Raw genomic sequence first — 26,488 nt, forward strand, 5'->3', positions numbered from 1 at the left:
CCGTCCACCAGAACCACCGGCTGCAGGGCAGAAGAGGCGTCAGGGCCCCGATCAATCTCCGCCCCAGACCACCCACGGCGCCTCCGCGACCGCCCCCCCCCCCCACCCACCGAGCACCCACCCCGCACCCCAAGCAGGCGCCACACCAAGCGCCGGCGACCAGGGGACGTCCACCCCACCGGCAAGGGACAGCAAGCCTCACCCAAGGCCCCGCGGGCCCCAAGAGGCCCCGCCAACGACCCCGCCAGCCGGGGGGCAGCAGCGGCCGCCGCGGCCCAGGGAGGCGGACAGGGCCGGAAGCAGACCAAGGGGACGGAAGCGCGCCCCCCACAACCCACCCCCGGGCCAGGAGGGGCGCGCGGCATGACACCAGAGGGCACCTCCCCGGCACCCGGTACAGGGAGACGCGGCTCCGGCCGGGCGGACCTGGGAGGGAACCATGGCTGCCGCATGCACCCCCCGGCCCCCACCCCAACTCCACCCCACCCCACCCCGGCCGGCCGGGGAAGGGCCGCGGCCCCCCCGTGTAAGTCTGAAAATAAGGAAAGTAATTCACTTAATAATGGTAGGGTCGATTCTATCCTTACAAAACATGTGAAGACAATCTAAATGACCTCTACAACTGAACTCATTATATAATGCAAAAAGGTTGCTTAAATTTGGTGGGGACAATTTGAGCCTCCTGAAAAGTTCCTAGTGTTATGTCCCTAATGTCCGTATGCAAACTTACACCATTGGTCCATTAACAGAAGTACTATTATTATTGTGTTAATGTAGTACATATCAGGGCAAAATAAAAGGAAAAAGAAGGACTACGAAATGTAAGTCATACTATTGCTACGAGAACAGTCGTATTAGTACGTAGGGGAATGTAACTAATCAGCTATGCATTTTAAGTACATGAACCGTAGCTAAGAGCTACGACATTAGCCTGGCTCATGAAATATTTCAGATAGATCTTTGTTGTTTGGTTTTTTTTCGGACACAAAAAAAAAAAGTATATGGCGCAATTTTTCCGTGGCACGACATGGTGAGGCAGTCCGACTTCCGATGCAGCCCACCACCGCAGCTTCAAAAAATCCTAGGGGAAACACTGATCTAGCAATCAGTATGTCACGTTATTTTGTATCACTGTGTGTGTGTGTGTGTGCGTGTGTGTGTGTGTGTGTGTGTGCGTGCGATTTCTCTGATAGCTTTTATGATGGTACAGCATTCAGCATAAAGTATAATCCAACAGTGTAGCCTACAATATGTCCGTTTGATGGCCACCGCTATTTTTTTGTATGTGCTTGCTTTATTGCTTGTCATTACTGCCATCATAAAATCTTAAATGTTTCATCAGCAAATGAGTTAGAGCAGTTTAGCTTTTATTCCAAAAAAAAACACTGATTGGTGGACTACCGATCAAAATGAGTATTAAAATTACTCATAAAATCGTTTAGGAATATTTTAGATGCATATATGTTATATTTTTCTTATAGAGTATTCCACGAGGAATACGATGGACCCATGAATAGACTTTTTGGGAAAAATCACCATCTTTAAGTAGTCTCATGAATAATGACATGGCCTGAGAAAATTACAGCATAGTCCCTCTGTGACGACTCTCCAGATTACTCCTGATGAGTGGTTCCTCTTTAAACAATCGTGAGTCTTATTTGCTGAATCGTGATGTTATCCGTGCTGGATGGAATCTATAAGAGAATTGTTGGATAAACTGCTAAACGATTCAACGTAATTGATACGCACGGAACCAATTCTCTATAGGAACCGGTTCTCGATTCTCATCCATAGTCGTGGTATATCAACACAGAAAAAGTGAACAAACTTATAATCACCTGCATCATAACTTGGACTGAGAGGGAGAGGAATATGGAGAAAATGAGCAAGTCTCTAAAAATGTTGAGATGGAGCTTTAAAGTCAGTGAAGTGCCACTTTTTTTTTTTTTTTTTTTAAAGAAATGTTTTTACTTTTTTATGGAAAATAATTATTTTGTTCTAATGTTGAGCAACTTGAGCTGTGGCTGTGGGTTTGGTCTATAAGTTCTATTTATTTCAATTTTATTATTTTTTTTTTTTTACAACATATTCATGTTGATGTTATGAAAGAAAATCCTGTTCAATGGATTTTTATTTACCCATACATCTCAAAATAACAAATTTTACAGCTATAATTGCAATACCATGATACCGTTAAACCGCAGTATTTTTGCTTTAGGTTATCATACTGTCAAAATCTCATACCAGCACATACCTAATTGAAACTGGTCAATAAATCAACAAGAAACTGTTTAATTGTATTTCATGCATTGATTTAGATTTTCAAATTATGTAACAGTCCGCTTGAGCGAATTTATCGCAATTTATCATTATCGAGGTAAATCTGCTCTGTGATAAGTACTTAAGGCCACATCGCCCAGCCCTAGTGGAAATGTTTGTGAAATTTATAAATGTTATGTTCTAATGCCAATTAAAGAATACTTAACTGATGAAAGATTAGAGTTGAACGTAACCTTTTTTGTGGGTTTCATGTTTTTATATTTATAGCGCAAAATACTCCGTGAAACTAGAAAGATCATTCGAAATCATAAAAAACGGATGGCTGTTGCAGTTCCGAGAACAGTTCGCAGTCAAAGCGTTTTCAAAGCTCAAAAACCAGCACAGACTCACCTCATGCATGTAGGGGTCAACAAGAATTTCAAAGGGCCCAACAGCTAAGGAGATGTTGGGAGCTGCCGTCGGGATGGATAGGACATAGTGGAATGTTTTCTTTCTCATGTCATTCGTGTAGATCGTCTCTACGAGATCACCGCATGAGACTGCAACCATTGAAGAATCAATGGTGAACTCTAACTTCCACGTGCACAGCTCTGAGTAGGAATCCACACAAGGAAACCAGAACCTTGAGAAAATGACAAAAAATATTTTACTTTATCGAGCTAATACTTCAGGTGACACCTCACTCCTAAAAAGATATCCTAAAAGGTGCAAGATTCAAACAAGCTATAAAGTGTTACTACATGTTTTACAGAAGATGGTGCGCTGTGGATCATGAGCTGTTCCAATTCTACTTCGAATGTCCTATTCCCATCAATGTGATAAAGACAAATCTTAGTTTCATCTGTCTAAGGAATGTTGTACTTTAGCTGGGCTGGCTTCAGTTTTACTTTTTTGTTTTTTGGGGGGCAGGGCTAAATCCTGGCCTTTTTGGGGCTTATTAGTGTTGAATTCTTCGTATTTATTCTCATGAATTCTTCTCTTTATGGTAGTCTCACATATTGATACACATTCTTCCTGGAGAGTGTTCTTCAATTCAACAAGGGTTGTGAAAGAGTTTTTCACCATGGACAAGATTCTGTGATCAGCCACCACATGGACGTCTTGGCCTTCATGACTTTCGAAGCTCACCAGTGCGCTCTTTTTCTCAAAATGTACAAAACTGTTGATTTGGCCAGGATTTCAGCCTCATGTTGGTTTGTTTCCTCTCAGTTTAACCACATTTTGTGTTCACAGCTTGACCAAGTGACAATTCTTTAACTCTCACTGGAGCTGTTCGGGGATGTGTATGAGGCACTTTGGACTAGTACTTGCATGATAAGAATATATTGTCACTACAAATTCGGTAAAATTAGTTGAATTACCGTCAATAAACTATGATAAAATTGACACTTAAAAAAAATATGAATACCGTGTAGAGTTGTGATGACCAAAGGAGAACACGTGAGCCCCTCTCTCTGACATACTGCCTTCTACATCATGGACAACAAAGTGGAGACCCCCTTTTGGCTGGTCCAGGGAAAATTCAATGTATACCTTTAAAAGATGACAATCTGGAGACAGAAACCATGAAAATGGCATATAAGCAACAAAGTCAAACTGTTTTGGGGTATACTATATATCACACACCGATGGTTAAACTGTCTCTTGCATCTAACTTACCTACTTGCGCAAAATGGCCATGTTCTGCATTTTTTAAGCTCACTTGCTGCTACACCTTTTCGTCAAGCACACCCATTAATTGTATCGTTCAAGATAATTCTTCCTAGTCATCTTCTAGGAATTAAGGTTGTAATCTTATAACTGGACACACACAAATTTCACAAAAGACCCCACACAAAAGAAAATAAGACTCAAAATAGATTGTACAGTGTTGCCTTGTGGTGGTGACATAGGCTAGGTTCATACTACAGGTCTTAATGCACAAATCCGATTTTTTGTCATATCTGTTTTTTTTTTTTTGGCGTGCCCGTTCAGACTGCCTTTGTCCATTGAGACCGTTCAAGTATTACGCATGCGCACTCGCAGTCCGACACGCGCTGAGCAAGACGACCCGCATGCGCAGAAGCATCAAAACAAATGACCACACATGCTGGCTGTCATCCGTCATTCCAGGAATATATTTGCTTTTTAAAAAGAGGACACAAATAACAGACATAAATAATCCCAGTTTAGGTTTATATTCAAAGTATATGGATCGATAGCTTGCACGCACTGTCCGTGCATGTCACACACACATACGGGCAGTTTGCCCCGACTCTCGGCCGTGTAAGCAATGTTGAAATATTGCTTATATGGAGCAGACAGAAAACCGATCATTCTCAGGCTTATCCTCAACCCAATTTTTATTTTTTTATGACTGCTGTCAAGTCCGACCCTTCCTAAAAAGCCGTGTTCAAGGCAAGCTAGGCGCTAATAACGCACAGCTGCACCGCTACCGTAGCGTCTCTCTCGCTTTTTGATGACGTAGTTGCTGCATGAATTCCGATTTGAGAGACTGGACAGTACAGACCGACGCGACAGTCTGGAAAAATGTGGCCCAGATCGGATTTGAACGACATACGAAAGTGACCCAGATCGGATTTGAAATGGTCCAGTTCTATGTGACTTGTCACGTTCAGACCGTCAAGTTAATGCCTCACTTGAGTCGGAAAAACACGAAAAAAATCGGATTCGTGCACTAAGACCTGTAGCGTGAACGTAGCCTTGGAAATTTATGTTTGTTCTTTGATCATTCTCTTAAAGTAAAAAAATAAAAAAATAACATACCCTATGTCAAATCCTCCTCACCATTGAAATCAATGATTGATTGGTTCCACATCCCATAAAACAACAAAATAGTGTAAACAAAAAAAACGTGAAATACATGTTTTAAAAAACGTGTTTTTCCACCCTGGATAGCCTCCACTCTCAGTGTCTTGCGCTTGCCACTGCAGCAAGTCTAAGACTAGGTTCATACCGCAGGTCTTAAATGCACAATTCCAATTTTTTTTTGTCGTATCTGTTTTTTTTGGCGAGCCCGTTCAGACTGCCTTTGTCCATTGAGCCCATTCAAGAATCACACATGCCATGCGCACTAATTCACAGTCCGAGATGCGCTGAACTGACCCGCATATGCGGGAGCATCTAAACTAATGCTGGCTCGACGTCATTCTAGGGTGATCATATTTTGATTTTTTAAAAAAAGGACACAAATAACAGACACAAACAATCCCTGTTTAGAGCTATATTCAAGTTTATATGGATTGAGAGCATGCATACAGTGTGCGTGCATGACGTACACACATAAGGACAAAATGTCCCAGACTCTCAGCCATGTAAGCAATTTTGAAATATTGCTTATTTGGAGCACAGAAAGACCCCCTCCCACTATTTTTTTTTTTTTTTACGACTGTTGACAAGCTCACCTCTTCCCTAAAAGCTGTGTTCAAGCTAGGCGTTATGCTCCATTGCTAATGTAGCGCCCTGTCTCTCTCGCTCTTTGCTGATGTAATTGCTGCATGCATTCCGATTTGGGGTTGACAGTTCAGACAGCAGCCACACGCTGGAAAAATGTGGCCCATTTACCACATATCAAAGAGATCTCAGATCGGATTTGAAAAGGTCCACTTTTATGCAAATTTTCCCGTTCAGACTGTTAAGTTAATGCCTCACTCGAGTCGAAAAAAATACCAAAAAAATTGGATTCGTGCATTTACACCTGCGGCATGAATCTAGCCTAAGTGTTCGTTCAAGCATTGTTTTGTGTGTGTGGTTTGGGTGTCTATGTTTAGTACAGCCCAGAACCATGTCGAAAGAGTTGCGAGACTCAAATGGGGAACCATGATACGATTTTACTTCAGGGTACTTCCGGTAAATGGAGCCTCAAAGGCTAGGTTCATACTGCAGGTCTTAATGCACTAGTCAGATTTTTTTGCCATATCTGTTTTTTAACGTGCCCGTTCAGACTGCCTTTGTTCATTGAGCACATTCAAGTATCACACATGTGCACTAATTTGCAGTCCGACACGGGCTGAGCAAACTGACCCGCATTCGCAGAAGCATCAAAACAAATAACTATCCACTGTGTGTGCATGACACACATAAGGCTTACGGTGTGTGCGTCAGTTTACCTCGACTTGGCCATGTAAGCAATACTGAAATGTTGCTCATTTGGCGCACAGCAGGTAACTGAGCATTATCAGGCTTATCCTTTTCTTCATTGTATTTTTTATGACTGGTCAAGCCAGCTTCCCACGTAACAAAAGCCGAGCTCAAGCTAGGCACTAACGCTAATGAACAGCTAGATCGCTGCCGTCTTGCGTGCTGCTCTTGCTCTTTGCAGTCGTAATTGCTGCATGAACTCCGATTTGAGAGACTTAACAGTTCAGACCGTCGCCCCATTCTGGAAAAATGTGGCCCAGATCGGATTTAAACCACCTATGAAGGTGACCCAGATGGGATTTGAAATGGTCCACTTCCATGCGACTTGTCACGTTCAGACCGTCAAGTTAATGCCTCACTCGAGTCGGAAAAACACAAAACAATCAGATTCGTGCATTAAAATCTGTGGTCTGATCCTAGCCAAATAGTTCCAAACATCGCTTCGACGAGGGCGGGCCGCATTTATTTGAATGACTGGCTGTCAACTATGTTTAGACGCAAGTTGATTAACAAAAAAAAAAAAAAAATGTAAAAAAAACTTTTTTAAAAAATTTTCAACAATCGTTACATTTTCATGATGCCAATCATGCTCCTGCTTGTGCTGGGGACAGCTGGCTGTGGGCACTAAGCGCCTTTTTAAACAGAAAAAAAAAAAAAAAAAAAAAAAAAGCCTTTTAATTTCATGTTTTGACGTGTGACCGTTGCCATCCATTTTTTTCTGCTGCTCTTGGTCCTTGGGGAAAACACACACACATTAGCACTTTTTGGACCGATTGGTGCGTCCAAATGCTGCACAAGCAGCCATCGCAGCCCACTGATCTATAAAATGTTAGGTGTAAACAATGAACCATGACACCAATTGTTCAATAAAATAAATGTTTTTATTTATCAAAGGGTAATGAGTTATTGTTATACATTACAGCATGTTACACAAAATAATACAATTTTATTCCTGTCTTGTAATCATTTTATTTGTGTTGCTTGGGTCCAAACTGAATGAAAACTGTCTCTAATGAGGTACAGGTTTGGTTTTGCTAAAATTAGAGGGTATATTCTAAATTTTACATCGTACTTATGCAGAAAATATTTGTTAAATGTCACTTTTTGTTTCAGGTCAAACTAAGTCTACAAAATGAGGAGGAAAATGTGTAAGACTCGCCTTACTTGGTCAGACTGTCTCTGATTGGCTTACTCTGACATCTTGCCCTATATGAGCCAATCAATAACCTCTTCCTGGGATGTGCTCTGTTCATTTCGAATGAGAAGAGCTATGTGTACTCAAACTAGTACGAGAGCACAAAGCTGTCAACAGAGAATGCCACAGAGAATAGCAAGAGACGTCTGGAAAATGAAAGACTCGTGTGCCACGGCGCAACAGGGGGAGACTTTTCACTTGGAACACTTGACATAAAAAATAACTTGGCTAACGCTCGTACAATCTCTCTCAGGCTGTTATCGAATGATTATTCTACCCTTAAACATTAACAGGGATCATTTTTGCACACAGTATATTGCCTTAAAGAACCCTCTAGGACCGGGGTCCTCAATTTAATGGATTGTGGTCCGGTCGGGCACACCTATCTGCGGACCCAGAGCAAATCGCACTTTAAAAAAAAAAAAAGCGCTACTACTATTCTATCGCTGAATTATGTGTCATTTTTAGTCAAATATCTTCCATGTTACCACTTCTGTTGTCATCTCTATGACAAAGATGTGATGACTGGCTGTGTTATGTTTACGTTTCGTACTACCCTCGATGTCGTCGCTCCCTCCAAATTAAAGTTTGTCAAGCCGAGACGAGCCTCTCCCTGGTATAATGCTGAAACACGCTCTCTTAAACAATCGACACGTAAATTAGAAAGACTTTGGCGCCGTTCCAACACAGAGCACACCCTCTCTGCCTGGAAACACAGCTTAGTGACATATAAGCAGGCCTTGCGTACAGCTAAAACCAGATATTACTCATCCTTAATAGATGAAAACAAAAATAATCCTAGGTTTCTGTTCAGCACTGTAGCAAGGCTGACAAACAGTCACAGCTCAATAGAACCTTATATCCCAACCACCCTTAGCTGTGATGACTTCCTAAAATTTTTTAACAATAAAATCGCAACTATTAGAAATAAAATAAATGAATCACTTCCAGTTTTTAGGTCTGATAAAGTGCAGACAAAGAATTCGGAATCTCCTATAAACCCCTCTGAAATATTAAATAACTTTACCACTGTAGACCAAATCGATGTAATTTCAATTATAATGTCCTCCAAACCATCAACGTGCCTCCTCGACCCAATCCCAACCAAACTTTTTAAAGAGACCCTGCCTCTAACTATTGACACTATCTTAAATATAATAAATACCTCATTAGTTACTGGCTACGTGCCGCAGTCCTTTAAATATGCAGTTATTAAACCGCTCTTGAAAAAACCTACTCTTGATCCTGATATTTTGGCCAATTATAGACCTATTTCTAACTTACCATTTCTCTCCAAAGTCCTTGAAAGAGTGGTAATTAAACAGCTCTGTCAGCACCTACAGGACAATAGTTTATTTGAACATTTCCAATCTGGCTTTCGAGCTCATCATAGCACTGAAACCGTATTAGTTAAAGTAACTAATGACTTGTTACTTGCCGCTGACGTTGGATTAGTCTCGATCCTGGTTCTGTTGGACCTGAGTGCAGCCTTTGACACAATCGACCATAATATCTTATTGCAGAGATTAGAATGTGACATAGGCATTAGAGGAGCAGCCCTCTGCTGGTTTAAATCACATTTATCTAATAGGTACCAGTTTGTCAATGTAAACCAGCAATCATCATCGTACTCTAGAGTTAGTTATGGTGTGCCGCAAGGATCGGTCCTCGGGCCCATCTTGTTTACGCTGTATATGCTTCCTCTAGGTAATATCATCAGAAAACATAGCATTCTTGATTGAAACAAATTTTTCCATTGAAGTAGTGTTGTTTTGCGTTTGGGCCACATTTTGGCTAGGACATTTGTGTTTTTATTATTCAATCAAATAAGTTGCTTCAAACAAAAAATATATATAAAAAGAAAAACTTTGCACATGTGTCAATCACCGTTTAACAAAGCCTGAGAGGGTTTGAGTAGACTCAGTATGAAGCATTTAATAAAGCCAAGCATTTTCTTACTACTTTATTCTTGTTTAAAAATAATTCGGTGGGGCAGTAACACGTTTAAAACTTATCATAATTCTTACATTTTGAAGTGCTTGAAAACCATTTATAAATGATACTTTGGTGAAAAAAGTGAAAAAACATGTCTTATATATATGTATCTTTTTTCCAATGTAAAATCTGAATAAATACATTGAACACACACAAAAAAAATGGGGGGGGGGGGGGGGGTTGGGGCTACTTCGCGGTTTTCATTTATTGCGGCGGGTTCTGGTCCCCATTAACCGCGAAAAACGAGGGATCCCTGTATTTCTGAAAAGCTTTAAGAAGCAAGAGTCATTCCCACCACTCGTCGGGCCGGTGTTGTGCCGACACCGGCCGTCAGCTCAAGTCCCAGCCGAAAATAACGCGTCTAAGGCGGACGACGGGAGCGATGCGATGCGAGGCGACCCCTCAATCCGAGAGCACGCCGCTTAATTTGACTCAACAGTGTGTTTCTTCGTTTATATTACCGCTAAATACACAAGCTTGACGCCAATTTAACGGGAGCTATTTTTTTTCATGGGAGATTTGGCTTGCTCTGGCAGTGTTCAACGCAAGCTGCAACGAATGGCATTAACTTTTTTATATCGCAAAATGTGAAAACGATTGAAACCATTACTCACCAAATTCAATCTGCTGGCAAATACAGGCAAGTGTGTATGCTGCGCTCTGGTCTGCCCCGGTGTGGATAAGGCCTGCTTTTTTGTTTTCGCAGCTTTGCAATGCAACCAAAGGCTCGCCGAGCACTCCTTGTTTCACGTAAGGAGTGCGCGTTTGGAATAATGGCCCGCAGCTTGGGCCGATGATTGGTTCTCTTCAGCGAAGCATCGAGAAGGATTTGCTGACTGTCCGTGTCTCTTTTTTAAAGAACCGATCAGTTTACGTACTAAGTTAATCACATGATGATAATAATAATAATAATTTAATAAAACCTCCCGACCCCCCCCCCAAAAATAATTTCTCCTCGGATCTACGCAATTCACGTAGGTCGCCCTTTTTGACTTCAAAACTGCGAATTTCGCCGAAAGGTGAGAGATTTTCATGCCTGCTTTTAACAGGAACCAATAGAAGAGAGCACATCACCCCAGTGCTCCAGGCACTTCACTGGCTTCCAGTCGAGTTTAGAATTAAATTTAAAATACTCCTTCTTACATTTAAGTCCATTAATGGGTTGGGACCATCTTATCTCACCGATGCTCTGATTCCATACCGCCCCAACAGAACACTCTGATCTCAGAATGCAGGTCTACTGGTAGTTCCCAGGGTTTATAAAAGTACTGTCGGAGCTAGAGCCTTTAGCCACCAAGCCCCTGTTTTATGGAATTAGCTTCCAGCGAGTATTAAAGAAACCGAGACAGTCTGCACATTTAAGATTAGATTAAAAACGTTCCTATTCGACAAAGCTTATGGTTAGGCTAGGTGAAGTCGGAGTAGACTCACAGTTCAGTCTAAGCTGCACTAGAAGCTATAATGCTGGGGGCAGTACAGCCGTTGAGTTCTATCTCCTTTTCTTACTCTACCTACCACTTGTCTTACTTTATTTCTATTTTCCAATGTTAATATCTAGTTGTCTAGTCTCTTCATCACTAGTCACCCGGTGTCCCCTTTCCCCCCTCCCCAGAGGGGAGGGGCTATTTTTCAGCTGCAGCCCCCTGACTGTCCGGACCCCTGGCTGGATAGACGTCCTCGCTGCTACCCCCGTCTCATCTGACTAGAGGGACCTCTTCTTGCTCCTTTACTCCACTGTATTTTTACGGACTATAACTTTGCTTGCTAATTCCCATTAGCAGTTCTGGGATTCCTGTCTGTCCGTCCTGGGAGTGGATCTCTCCTGACTGTGGTACTCCCCAAGGTTTCTCATTTTTCTCCCAATTGACTCTGGAGTTTTTGGAGTTTTTCCTTGCCGGCATGGAGGGTCTTAAGGATAGGGGATACCCAGGACTTGAACTTTATCTATTCATCTTTGTTGCTTCATTTCTAATTGTTTATCATATTGCCTCTGTAAAGCCCTTTGAGACTTCTGTTGTGATTGAGGGCTATAAAAATAAAATTGAATTGAATTGAATTGGCTGAGAGAGGGTGCATGGATGCGCTGATTGGCTAAGAGAGCCTGCATCCTACTAGCTAGAGTGGACGGACCTCAGCAGTGTAAAAGACGAGTCGCACCCGGCAGTTTACAATCCCAGTAGAAGACCGAATCTTACAAAATGGCATTCTCAAAGTTGACCAAGAGAAGTGTACAACGAAAATTGCCGTTTCAATGAGGAATGGACTGACAAATATGCGTCCATTTTACCAACTGCAAGTACCAAACCTATGTGCTTCATATGCTTCAAGACTTGCCTGGTATACCAGACTCACCGCTGTTCCAGCGATTGAGTCTAGCGACCGTCCGGCGGATAAAATTCCGAGGGCAGAGCAAGCCACAGCTAACAGACAGTGGAGTGGACCAATCAGCGACGGGCAGACGTGACTTTGTTAAAGCGACAAGTAATTAGCGTGAGCGGAGAATGGAAAAAGTTTAATCAACATGGCTAGCGCGAGCCATGTTGACTGTTGTCAATGACTTGTTTCAATATGTTTTTGGTAATTTAAAACTGGTTTTACCGCGGATTGGAACATGTTCTCGGCTCTCCCGTTCGCCATCTGTGTTGTTGTAGACACGACTTTCGGCGCGCAAGAGTGACGTTACTCGTTAAGAACACGTCACGCAAATAAACGAATCTGATTGGTCGATTGATTTTGTACCTTGCTCGAGAGGCCGTTAATGGGCTGGGTCCCAGACTATTTCTCACAGTGTTTGAAAAATACAGGGAGAATAGTCTGGCTGTTCCAGGCAACTTCAAGACAGCTGCTCTGATAAAAAGTGAAAATGTGAAACACCATTATGTTAAACGAGCACAGGTCTTTTGAAGAGAAGTTTCCTTCAAAATCAGAATTGAGATGGCAAGAAATTAACAGGTTGAAGCAGTTATGTCAAGAGTCAAGCAAGGGTATTGTTAAATCTATTACACAACAACAAATTGCAACGGCAAGCAAGGGTATTGTTAAATCTATGACAAAACAACAAATTGCAACGGCGTGATCTCTCAGTGTCGTGGGTGTTGGCCAAACATAAGATGCCATTCTCTGGTGGAGAAATAATAAAAGTGTATGACTGAAGTGATGACAGCAATGTTCGAAGGAAAAGGAGGAAATGACAACAAAAATCAAACAAATCTCACTCTCAGATTCATCAACCACAAGACGCACTGACGTAAGGCTGCAGCTATCGAATATTTTAGTAATTGAGTAATCGACTGAAAATTTTATCGATTAATCGAGTAATCGGATAAACTTTTTTTTTTTTTTTTTTAGGTGAAGAGCAATTATAAATATACATGAGAAAACAAGACATTTCATCCAATATTGAACTATTTTCAGTCAATCAATGTCTTTATGTTCGATGTACATTGTTGAAAACAACCAACAATTGCATCTCAGATGTGACTAGAATAAAAAAAAGGCTAATTCACTGCTTTCATTAAAAAACCTTCTAGATCTTATAAAATATACACACACACACACACACACATATATTTCTTACCTAAAAATGTCATTACGCTTGATAGTGCATCACTTAAAAGTTAGGTGTTTTTCCCCATGTTTCAATTGAATTTCCATTTGTGTCAAGCTATTTTTAAGTTCTAGTTAAGTTTTACATTAGTCTAAACTGTAAGTCCTGATAGGATTCTGAGTTTTTGTAGTGTTCATAATATATGTATGATACCTGCTGTATTGGAGCACATTAGGGACCAGTGCTACTTGTTTTATCCAGCAATGACTACTGAGCTAAAATTGACAGTTAGCATTATTAAATTTTTTTTTAATACCATCTCTATCAGTGCTATGTTTTCACAGATTAAATAAAGCCTATATGTAAGAAACGTTAGCCACACATCGACAGTGGTCATAATTAATGAAACCTAGCCCTCCTCAGGGTTAACGTTACGTGATAGAGTGACAGTCGTTAAATTTATTTACTGTATTAGCGCTGAAAGTCTACCGTTTTAAGATGGCGGCTGTTTACTAACGCATCTGTCAGACTAACGAGCCTGTCATTTCATTACTAATTCTACATACATGTGATATCTATGAGACGCATCAGACGCTAACTGCTACCACCGTAGCATCATTCAGGCGTAGTTTTTAGCAACGTCGCCGTTGTTTGTAGCGGCTGTCGGATGCAGCAAGTTTTTTTTTTTTTTTTAAATTGCTTCTTCCTCTACGCACGTGACGTCAGCGCCAGGGGTCGCGTTAACCAAATATTTTCCGTCGTTGACCGGTTTTTTAAAACTGTGACGGAAAAAACTTAAGTGCATCTGTCAATTTGACAGGTTGCAATTCACACCCCAGACCACAGGGTGGCGAGTGAGCATATTAATTAGCTATTGTCTCTCTTGATGCATGACGTCGTTGGCCTTACTCGGAAAAATGTCAAGGCAACTGACCGTCCAACTAAGGCTACGTTCATACTACAGGTCTTAATGCATGAATCCAATTTTTTCGTGTTTTTCCGACTCGAGTGAGGCATTAACTTGACGGTCTGAACGTGACAAGTCGCATAGAACGGGACCATTTCAAATCCGATCTAGGTCACTTTCGTATGTGGTCTAAATCCAATCTGGGGCACATTTTTCCAGACTGTCGCGGCGGTCTATACTGTCCAGTCCCGCAAATCGGATTTAATGCAGCAATTACGTCATCAAACAACGAGAGATGGTACGGTAGCTACGGTAGCGATGCAGCTGTGCGTTATTAGCACCTAGCTTGCCTTGAACACGGCTTTTTAGGAAGGGTCGGACTTGACAACAGTCATAAAAAAATAAAAATAAATTTGAGGATAAGCCTGAGAATGATAGGTTTTCTCTCTGCTCCATATAAGCAATATTTCAACATTGCTTACACGGCCGAGATTCGGGGCAAACTGCCCGTATGTGTGTGTGACATACACGAACAGTGCGTGCATGCTATCGATCCATATACTTTGAATATAAGCCTAAACGGGGATGAAATATGTCCGTTATTTGTGTCCTCTTTTTAACGGCAACAAGCCTATGGCTACGTTCATACTACAGGTCTTAATGCACGAATCCCATTTTTTCATATCTGTTTTTTTGGCATGCCCGTTCAGACTGCCTTTGTCCATTGAGACCATTCAAGTATTACGCATGCGCACTAATTCGCAGTCCGACATGCGCTGAGCAAGACGACCCCCATGCCCAGAAGCATCAAAACAAATGACCATACAATCACACATGCTGGCTGTCATCCGTCATTCCAGGGATATATTTTGCTTATTAAAAAGAGGACACAAATAACAGGCATAAATAATCCCTGTACAGGTTTATATTCAAAGTATATGGATAGATAGCATGCACGCACTGTCCGTGCATGTCACACACATATACGAGCAGTTTGCCCCGACTCTCGGCCGTGTAAGCAATAAGGGTGTCAATAATAATTGATCCGGCGATGCATCTCGATGCGGGGCATGGACGATTTGATTCGATGCGGGCAACAAGCCGAATCGATTCAGCGCATTTTAAAATATATAAGTACCTTCAAAAATCTTCCCTGCGCAATTCCGGTGATGCAACGGATTTGGTTTCCCCATTTGTATTATTATTCTCATGTTTTATTTTTTACACACCGCATAACCCTGGTCAAGTTTCCCACCAACCTCGTAGAAGCCAAAATGTCTCTAGATGTCTGCTTTCAATGTGTTAGGTGCATTAATAATCTTTCTCGCTCCCACTTTCTCCGCTTGAGCCATTGTTCTGTTATGTCCTATCTCTCTGCTCTCTAAATTACAGCTTAGTTCGGGCCTAAAAATTCCAGCCCGACCCGACCCAGCCCCCGTGTGTTAAAGGCAAAGGCCGAAATTTTACGTTTTATTTGTAGGCTCGAGCCCGACATCCCCCCCCCCCCCCCCCCCCGAAAATGTACGTTTCATTTGTAGGCCCGAGCCCATTTTATTTGTGAGGACTCAGCAGGAGGAGCAAATGCGGGGATGCAATGCGTGGTTGCGTTTTGTGTGATCACAACTGGGACGATGCCTATGTGCATAATGATAAATTAAAAACCTGTCTTTTGTAACAAATTCTCCCAGATAAACAAGACTGTAAGATGCATATTCAATAAACATTTATATCGTTTATATTTGTGTGTCTGTTCTATCAGGTAGATAGCTCATGCATCATTTCCTCGGCATTTATTTCAATTTCTCCGAGTTGGCAGAAAACAACGCAAGTTTTCTTAATGTTTAAATAGTCTACATATTTTTATTATAATTATAAATGCATTTACACAACGAAATAACGCTGGAAAGGTTTATTAAATATATTTCTGTGTGGGATATTGTGCTCACTATATGCGCCTCTCTGACAAGGAGAGGAACAGCAGCATATTCAAAAATAAACTAAAATACTTTTAAATAACATTTTAATGACTCGCATCAGAACACACAAAAGAACAACCTGCCTTAGGGAGCACTGAAACAAAATAAATAATGTCGTTTTAAGGAACACCACGAACTCCACGATGTCCTGCTTAGCACGAAGAGGTGCAGCCCTTGAAACAAATGATAATAATGATGTTTGACTAATATCTTTTAGGCCAGTACAGTTTTTAAAATGCCTGCTCAGCGTCAATGTGCCAGTCTTTCTGCTCTCGTACAAGAGCAAAGCGCCACATTTGTTGCATTCGGCAAGGCCGACAGTTTTCTGTAACATCTTCCACTATCAATTTAAATCCTTTCCACACACCACTCGTGGATTCTTGCCTTTTCAATCCCACCATCTTCAGTTTGCTTTTCACCTCTTGCAGCTCTATATCGAATTCAAAAAGGAAATACCAGGATGCAGCGTTGCAGACTCGCGGAGAGCGCCAAGAGCGGGTGGGGAAAATTAAAAGGAGGGCGGGGCCACGGCGTTCATGTGCGCAAACAGTGCACTGGCTCATGCTTGTGATTACCAAAACGCCTTCTCTCTGTTTTATCCAATTTATTTATTTTATAACAAGTATTCCTTAGTTTAACATCCATACATCGTTTTAATATACAAATATATATTTATTCCAAAAAAAAGTTAGCGCGAGAGCAGTCCGGCCCGACCCGAACGTAAATGATTGACATTTTGGGCCCGACCCGGCCCGAATTCAGTCGGGTCTGGTCGGATTGGGTTCGGGCTCAAGATCTAGGCTCTACTGTAGAGGGAACTACTTTACATTCAAATATCAATCCATTCCCTGGATTGATATTGCGTTAAAGATGCTGCTGTTTTCTTGAATATTTACTTGAATATTTTTATTGATGGGTTGTTGTGACTAAAATACAGTGACCGTTATTACTGATTTTGCACAGGAGTTCAGATGTTGCACTGTGTGAAAGGCTGCTACTGTAAAAAAAAAAAAGTGAAAGCCCTGGTCTCATTCAAAGCAATAATTAAATGCTGTGATCTGTTTATATATATATATATATATCTGAAAGTATACTATTTTCATTTGACTTCAACCAGGAGTGACACAAGAGCCAATAAAAATTTGTTTAATGTCTGACCGTTTGTGTTGCCTTATGATTCACGAAAAATATGCTTTGCTTTAGAATTTTAATGCATCCCAGGCTTTAATGCATCGCGATGCATTGCCGAATCGAACCGAATCGAATCGTGACCCTCTGAATCGTAATCGAATTGAATCGTGAGGGCAGTGCCGATGCACACCTCTAGTAAGCAATGTTGAAATATTGCTTATATGGAGCAGAGAGAAAACCGATCATTCTCAGGCTTATCCTCAAACCCTTTATTTATTTTTTTTTTTTTAATGACTTGTCAAGTCCGACCCTTCCTAAAAAGCCGTGTTCAAGGCAAGCTAGGCGCTAATAGCGCACAGCTGATTGATGTGTGATGGCGCGGTGTGGATTCTCTGTTAAGCTTGTTCGGACAGAATATTAATTAAAGATGAATGGAAACTAAATACTATTGAATATGTCATTATTAACATTTTAAAAATTTAAATAACGGGTAAAAATAGATTATGACCGGATTTTTATGACCCTGTCAGTCAAAATGACAGACAACGAAAAAGTCTAGCGCAACCTCTGGTCAGCGCGATGTCCCGCATTAAAAGTATTTTGGGCAAAACGGGATGCTTAGAGCTGGCAAAATTAAACGATTCCTCGAGGTGAATAAAATTACTCGGATCAGTTTTTAAACTAGAGCAGGCATGTCCAAAGTCCGGCCCGGGGGCCAAATGCGGCCCGTGGTCAAATTTCATCCGGCCCCCAGTCTCTGTCATAAAATCATTAACATCTGCCCCGCACACAGACTAAATAAATTGGTCAGCAGTACTGCAACCAGCATATGAAGTAGCTTACACACGAAATGCTGCTCCTCATTTACCCACTAAAAGGCAGCAGCACTTCAACCCTTTATTGCCAAATGTATCGCATTTGATACACCTAAAATTTCATGATTTTCAGACTAATTTAGAATTTTGACATTTCTTTTTGAAAAAAAAAAAGATCGATGCAAGTCGACACATGCATCTGCAGGTTCCATGAGAAAAAAAACATGATTTAGCCTGGGTTATAGATATTAGAGCGCTTATTACACATATTCATTTTGACTTTTCACAAATTTGAAAAAAAAAAAAAAAGGTTTCATCAGGACCTTATTGTTCAAATTTAGGAATTCTCTGATAATTGCTTCATGTTACAGGTATTTAAGGGCTAAGCAACATTACTCCGTGTGACCCTCTACTTCCAATTTTCTAAAATGGCGACAATCAACAAAGAAAAGTTGACTGTGACGGCCGACGCTTCAAGGATAGGTGGAAATTGGACTATTTTGTCACTAAAATACTTAACAACTGTGTCGGCCTCATTTGCATAAAGACAGCCGCAGTTTTTAGAGAGTTCAATGTGAGGCGATATTACAAAACAAGACACGCTGACATGTACGACAAGATTACAGGGAAGATACGCAGCGAGAAATTGAAGCAACTTGAAGCTAGTTTAATTTCACAGCAGTAGTATTTGGCAAGAGCCTGAGAGTCGAAAGAGAACGCCGCAAAGGCTAGTTGCGAGATTGTTGAAATTATTAATTTAAAAAAATAATAAAGCAAATGTGACACACGGCTTGCTAAATTTTGCTTAAATATATTGTTCTACATAAAGGACGTCAGCCAAGGTCGGCCCCCCACATTTTTACCACGCCAAATCTGGCCCCCTTTGCAAAAAGTTTGGACACCCCTGAACTAGAGTTACTCGAGTTGCTCGAGTATTCGTTTCAGCTCTACAGTGAAGTACTGGCTGATGATGTGAGTAAACAGCTTTATGACCCCCAAATGCCATTTCTGTCATTGAGCAGTGTTTTACAGCTAAAGTTACTGTCAATAATTGTTATGTTTGCACCTTAATGACAGTCTTTTCATTTATGTTCTGTACATGTAAACATTTACTGTACTACTTGTACTTTTCTTTTTTGTCCAGCAGTATTTTACAGTGACAAAATGTACTATCAATAGTTATTGTTTGAAGCTTAATGACAGATCTTGTCAATTATTTAGTGTACATATGTAAACATTGTATTTGCACGGGTTTCTATTTTAAGTCAAGAAAATGTTTTGTTAATTTATTTTTATTTAATCTGAATGTGCATTGTATTTTTGTTTGGTCAAAAGAAAACCACCTTTAGCACCTTTGACCTGCCTTGTACTTAACGAGATTAATAAATGGAGCCATGCTTGTATGAAAAGAATAATTGTGGACTTTCAAGATTTGTATTTGAGGACCCCTGCTCTAGAATGATACACAAAGTGACTTTTTCAATTTAATCTAATAAGGTTTCAAAATTATTTAGTGATACAATTGGTTTAATGTAGATAGCCTCACCATCCCCTTGTTTCCAGAGTTCCGAAGGAACTTTAATGACCAACTCGCCATGTCCAGCATCAGGGTCCACAGCACTCACTGCAGCCGTATAGGCACTGGAGAAGTAATTCAGGTTCCTTCTGTTGAAAAAAAAATTAATCATACATTTACTTTAATGCAGTAAATCCATTCTACTGATACACATAAGGACAGGCACAGTAAATAAATTGAATTATCAGGGTTATAGAGGGTTTTCATGTAACGTCACTGCACTTCCACCCAAAGCATGTGCCGCCATATTGGCAGTCAGTCAAAAACATACACACTTCAATGATATACATTCAACGCACTACAGCATCTCATAGTTTCGCACCAAGTGCCAAAAAAATAAAGACACACACACTATGCTATGCGATCCTCAATTAAGTTGCATATTTTTTAGCAGCTTTCCCCTTTTTATTCCCCAAAACATTGGATCAGTCAGAAGAACATGACATGGTGAAGCACCCATCATGTCTATTTTTAATACACCTAATTTGACCTACTTTTAAGGTGTCAAAAAATCCCCTCCTGTTTAAAATCCCTCCAGAAAATACAGATTTTAAACTTTCCAATGATATATCACACATGCATATTGGCAGAGATGAGTAGAATAGCCAAAAATTTTACTCAAGTAAGAGTGGCGTTACTAATAAACAATTTTACTCCAGTAAATGTAGTCCTCCAAAAATTTACTCAACTCAAACTATAAAGGTTGAATGGCTTGAGAGTTCATCACGACAGTCCGCCGCACCGTTTCACATCACCAGATTGCGACAAAGAAAAATAGTTTTTGACAATAATAAACTGCAAATTAACCTCAAAGGTTGTATATAATAGAAGAGTTACTAAAATGAAAATATCACATACAGAACCAACATGTTATTTTACACGGAATTCCCTTTAAAATCTCATTTTTTAGCTGGAAGGCATTTTTTGACACCATAAAAGTAGATCAAATTACATGAGTTTAAATTTTGAGACCTTTGAAAATACCTTTAAATTTGAGGTTCTTCTTTGCAATCCTTAAAGGCAGTGCTGTTTTTTATTGTTATCTATTATCCCCGTGATCTGTACTTCTTGGATAAGTTTCTTGCAGATTTGATCACTGATGCTGATACTGTAATAATTATTGGTGACTTTTAAGGGTGTAACAAAATATTGAAAAGGTAATATATCACCATACTTTGTAGACCACAAGGTTATTGATATGCTCCTACCAAGAAACGATATATGGTTTTAAAAAGCTCACTGTTTAAACAAAAAAAAAAAAAGAACCAACATGTTGCTACCAAAATCTTCCATTAGAATAGGGTCAACGTTAGCTCACTGCCGGCCACTGATGGCGCTAGTCATCCTATTTATTTTGACTGGATTGGACATCTAGCGCCGTCAATGGCACTAAAACCAGAGAATTCGGTCTGTGGTGGGCATTTACAGGTCACCTTTTGTTGATTTTGAGTCATGTACTATTCATTTGGAGAGATTTTTTGAGTCCCTTGCTTTTCAGAAACCCAAATTCAACAGGAAGCGACCTGTAAATGCCTCAAAACCAACAGGAAGTCACTCGTAAATGCTTTCATTAGAAAAACGCTTCGAATCCAATTTTGCTGCTTCAAAGATTTAATGAGAGTGGCGTTGTAATCATTTGTTTTGAAAGTTTTTGCATTTATTTTTATTGATTTGGGTGGATACACTGCCCTCTAAAGGCTAGGGTGTGACGAAATATTGAAATGGTAATGTATCGTGATACTTTGCATCCCAAAGGTTATCGCTAGCATCAAGCCAAGAATTGAGGTAACGTTTTAAAGAGGTTGTCAATGTTTTAAAAAAAAAAAAAAAAAAGTAATCAACAAGTTGCTGCCAAAATCTTCCACCATACTAGTGTCTCCGTAAACTCTATGGCTGCCATTGACGGCGCTCAACACCCATTCCATTAAAACAGGGTAGGGTGAATGAACATTGGTTCATTCGAAATCAGAGCATTCAGTCACTCGTTCTGATTTTCGGGGCATTTACAGGTCACTTGCTGTTGAGTTTGAGTCATTGCCTATTCATTCCTCTTCTGTAACTCAAAGTCAACAGGACGTGACTCATAAAATGCCCAAAAATTAATAGAAAGTGAATAAAAATCGGCAGGTAATGAACTGAAATGGCCCAAAATTACCTCTTCTGCCACCAACAGCCACAGAAGTGGGAGGGGCCCATTTCATTTGGTTCTTTCGCTGCCACCCTCCCAGTTCGGATTGACTGGACGTCTACCAGTGATAAACTTACAGCAATATTTTATTTGTTGTTTTGTAGAATGAGTTCATGACTAATGTATCAATAACTCGTTGTATCACCATATCGTGAGACCGTTTTTATCGTGAGCTTTGTATCGCAAATCTTGTCGTGAGGTACCAAGAGGTTCCCACCTCTACTTTAATAGTCATCTTAACTACTCATCAGAACCTCTTAGTGCGGCATTTCAGACTATATTTGACACATTTGATTTCGCAGTTAGTACACGAACCCATCCATATTAATGGTAATACATTAGCTGTACTCTTATCTTGAGAAAATTCACTGCGATGTCCGACCACTACTTCATTAAATTTGAAGTCTAAACTCACCGTAACCTTTTTGCTCAAAATCAGAGCTACCATAGCTGCAACATTAACCCTTTGAGTGCCGCCAAAGTATTACCACGTGGAAAAAATCCATACCCATGTGCCACTAATGTACTTTTTTCATGTGAAACGTTTTCTGTCACCACCTGAATTAATCATGAAAAAGATCCAATCCCATGTTGTTTAGCAACAGCGAGAACCATTCAAGCATGTAAGACCTTCTGTGATGGGCTAATCTACGCATTTCCAGACAAATTCAACCAATTGAATTTTACAAAACAAGTAAGTCGCGGGGAACAAACATGGCGAGCAGTAGTGACAAACAAAATCTTGAAAGAATAACAGCATGGTATAGATTCCGATGTTGCTTGTGAGTCAGAGTGAAATGGAAAGCAGCGATGAGATGGATAGCGAATTTAGTGACTTCATCCCCAATTTTTACCATGAAATGGAAAACGGCGGCAGGCTAGGACACTGCAACACGGGCAACATGGCTCAGGACATCCATAGAGGGCCGAGGTGGGGCACAGAATGTGCGAGAGACCGCGTCAGGTTCAAATGAATTCAAACCGGTGATGATGAATGGAAAATAGACAATACTGATGAGGACCCACCGGCCTTCAAAGGTCAGGCAACATGGAAAGTTACCCAGCCTACTACGCCGTTTATGTTTTTCTTAAATAAAACACAAACTTATTAAAAGCAATAAATATTTAACAATAAGAATTAGGGCTGCAGCTATCGAATATTTCCGTAATCGAGTAATCTACTGAAAATTCTATCGATTAATCGAGTAATCCGATCAAACATTTTTTTTAGGTAAAGAGCAATTATACATATAGATGAGAAAACAAGACATTTCATGTAATATTGAACCATTTTCAGTCAATCAATGTCTTTATTTTCAATGTACATTGTTGAAAACAGCCAACAATTGCATGTCAAATGTGACTAAAAAAAAAAAAAGACTAGTTCACTGCTTTCACTCCAAAAACTTTTAGATATTATAAAAAAAAATAAAAAAAAAAAAAATATATATATATATATATATATATATTTCTTACCTAAAAATGTCATGATGACATAACACACGACTTAAAAGTTAGGTGTTTTTCCTACGTGTTTCAATTGAATTTCCACTTGTGTCAAGCTATAAGTTCTAGTTAAGTTTTAAATTAGTCTAAACTGTAAGTCTTTATAGGATTTTGAGTTTTTGCAGTTTTCAAAATAAGTGCTGTGCTGTATTGGAGCACATTAGACACCAGTGCTACTTGGTGTTTTATCCAGCAATGACTACTGAGCTAAAATTGACAGTTAGCATTATTATGTTTTTATTTTACACCCTAATCACTCTACAGCGCTGCTTTCACAGATTAAATAAAGCCTGTATGTAAGAGTTAGCCACGCATCGACAGTGGTCATAATGAATAGAAACCTAGCCCTCCGCAGGAATAACATTAGTGAGCGAGTGACAGTAATGGTAATCTTATATATGAGTGCCCAGAAGTGTACTGCTTTAAGATGGCGGCTGTTTCATTAACGCCGCCGAGTCGGTCATTTCGCATCTACTTCTACGTACATATGATATCTATGACACGCATCAGACGCGACCTGCTAGGCTGCTACCACCGAAGCAATATGCGGGCGTAGTTTTTAGCAACGCAGCTGTAGTCTGTAACGGCTGACGGCTGCAGTAAGGTTCTTTTTTTTTTTTAAATTGCTTCTTCCTCTACGCACGTGACGTCAGAGCGTTGTCCCGCATTAAAAGTACTCCGGGCAAAACGTGATGCTTAGAGCTGGCAAAATGAAACTATTCCTCGAGGTGAATAAAATTACTCGGATCAGTTTTTAAACTCGAGTTGCTCGAGTCTTCGTTTCAGCTCTAATAAGAATACACACACACACACACAATGCATAATGAGTAATCTGAAAGCTAAGTGCAGAACATGAAATGGTTGAGAAAACCAACACCATTTTTTTATCCCTGCAAATTAAAGCCCATCAAGTGTTTACTGTTGCAGTTCAACAGCAAAGAATGAAGAACAATGATCAGAGAGAGAAGCGATATATGTATATTAGGGGTGTAACGGTACACAAAAATCTCTGTTCGGTACGTATCTCGGTTTTGAGGTCACGGTTCGGTTCATCTTCGGTACAGTAAGAAAACAAAATGCAAAATATAAATGTGCTAGTTGTTTATTACACACTTTTGTGCTTTCAACAATAGGAACATTAGCCTATACAAAGTGAGAATTCTGCTCAAAAATAGAAAATACAATATTCTGAAATGTAGATATTTTGAAAAACAAAATAAAAATAAATAAGATTTTTTCTTAAAAAAAAATATCTGATGTGCAAAATGCAACAGTTGCGACACTGAACAGTTTCAAGTTTCTCATATTAACTTTATGATCACAGCCTCGAAAAGTAAGGGTTATTTAGGGCTGTCAAACGATTAAAATTTTTAATTGAGTTAATCACAATTAATTTAAATTAATCGCAATTCAAACCATCTGTAAAGTATGCCATATTTTTCTGTAAATTATTTTTGGAAGTGAAAGATAGGACACAAGACGGCTATAGACATTCAACATACTGTACATAAGTACTGTATTTGTTGATTATAACAAATCCACAAGATGGCATTAACATTAACATTCATTCTGTTGAAGACATTTTTTTCTCTGCAAAAACAAACACATAACATAGCCTTAGAACAGTAACTGAAACAGTATTATTTATAATGTGTGTAAAGCGTGTGTAGTGTACACATAAATGTGGCCCTCTTCCCTACTCATCCTCTAGCCAATCGCTGAGGCAAACCAACTTATTTACATTTTCTGAGAGTTGTTCCATCTGAATTCTTTTTTCATTTGAATTCCCCACTCAGAGGGCCAACCTGCTTTCATGTGTACATTTAACCGCTACCCACGCTGCTCACTGCACTTCTGAGTGGTGCGACAGCCCTGGCCGTTTAATTGTTATCTTTTTTGAGACTGTCAGTCAATCTGATTGCCGCGTCCGCCCGCTGGCTGCCTCCCCTCCCAACGTGGCATACTCTGATTGACGCCAGACGGGCAGACGACGTCACCGCAGCTGATGAGCCACCCGAACTATGCAGCGCTTTGTTTACATTTGCGGCAATAACGACACTTGTTTTACGGCAGCTAATCCGATACACGGTAGTGCTATTAGGCAGTTGTTTGAGCTTGCATACCCGTGTGTGTGTTGTATTGTGCCTGGTTCTTGTTAACCAAATAAAGGCAGTGTTAACAAAAGTCATCTGACCGCTCGTCATTTTACAGTCAACACTCTGAGAGTTCGCAACTTCGCATTTGACAGCTTACAGCGTACCTCCTCGCCAGCTGTTTCCTCGCCATTCATTAACCTGTGCATTTGATCGCTATTTTGTTACAATCCAGATTTTTCGGTGAGGTGTTTTGTGTTCATTCGTTATTGGATCGTTTTTGTTCACCACTGTAAATAAGAGCACCGCAGCAGTAGAGGTAAACTGCCGTTTTCGTTCAACCCGTTTTGTCTAGTGTAGAAGCCAGGGTAGTGGCTTATTGTTTTTTCTTTTTTACATCAGGGTTTACTTAGCGGGTGGGGTTTAAGTGTAGTTTCATTTTGTTTGTTGTTTTGGCCTGGGCTTACGCTGAAGCCAGCTTCTGTATATTTTGTTCATTGCGAGTTGGACTTGTGTGAATAAATTTGTGTCCACTTGCAACTTGTGTGCTTGGCTTGTTTTATGTTACGCCTTTAGCAAGCCGTCCGTGGGACGTAACAGTGGGATTATGGGATGCATGAGCGGGCATTCAGCGCTTGCGGTAAATGCGTCAAATTTTTAAACGTGATTAATTCAAAAAATTAATTACCGCCCGTTAACGCGCTAAATTTGACAGCACTTTACATTAAGTCAGAAACTCGTTCGGTACGCCTCTGTTCCGAACCGAGGACCACGTACTGAAACGGTTCAATACAAATACATGTACCGTTACACCCTTAATGTATATCCAGGTGATGTTTCATCCAGTGGTAGTGTGAAATGTTTCTGAGTCACAAGTTTCAAATTATTTGAGGAATTTTGTTCCTAAACGGAAGCAGGATTTTTTTTTTTTACTTTAAATTATACACTGCTGGCCAAAAGTATTGGCACCCTTGCAATTCTGTCAGATAAGTCTCAATTTCTCCCAGAGAATGATAGTAATTACAAATGCTTTGAAAGTAATATATTCATTTATTGTGCTTGCAATGTTAAAACACAAAAGAGAATGGAATTTTTTTAAAATCATGATCATTTTACACAAAACTCCAAAAATAGGCCTG

General features: G+C 40.2%; 1 protein-coding gene across 1 annotated transcript in view; it reads right to left on the reverse strand.

The window, feature by feature from the left end:
- Positions 1-26,488, reverse strand: part of taf2 (TAF2 RNA polymerase II, TATA box binding protein (TBP)-associated factor) — a 125,873-nt gene that overhangs the window by 87,441 nt on the left and 11,944 nt on the right. The window contains exons 6-8 of the mRNA XM_057833537.1: positions 19,533-19,651; positions 3,689-3,830; positions 2,671-2,902 (exon numbers count right to left, since the gene is read on the reverse strand). Of these exons, the coding sequence (XP_057689520.1) occupies positions 2,671-2,902; positions 3,689-3,830; positions 19,533-19,651 (493 nt within the window). The remainder of the gene's footprint in view (positions 1-2,670; positions 2,903-3,688; positions 3,831-19,532; positions 19,652-26,488) is intronic.

Source organism: Corythoichthys intestinalis, chromosome 4 (genome assembly GCF_030265065.1).
Source record: "Corythoichthys intestinalis isolate RoL2023-P3 chromosome 4, ASM3026506v1, whole genome shotgun sequence".
Lineage (NCBI taxonomy): Eukaryota > Metazoa > Chordata > Actinopteri > Syngnathiformes > Syngnathidae > Corythoichthys > Corythoichthys intestinalis.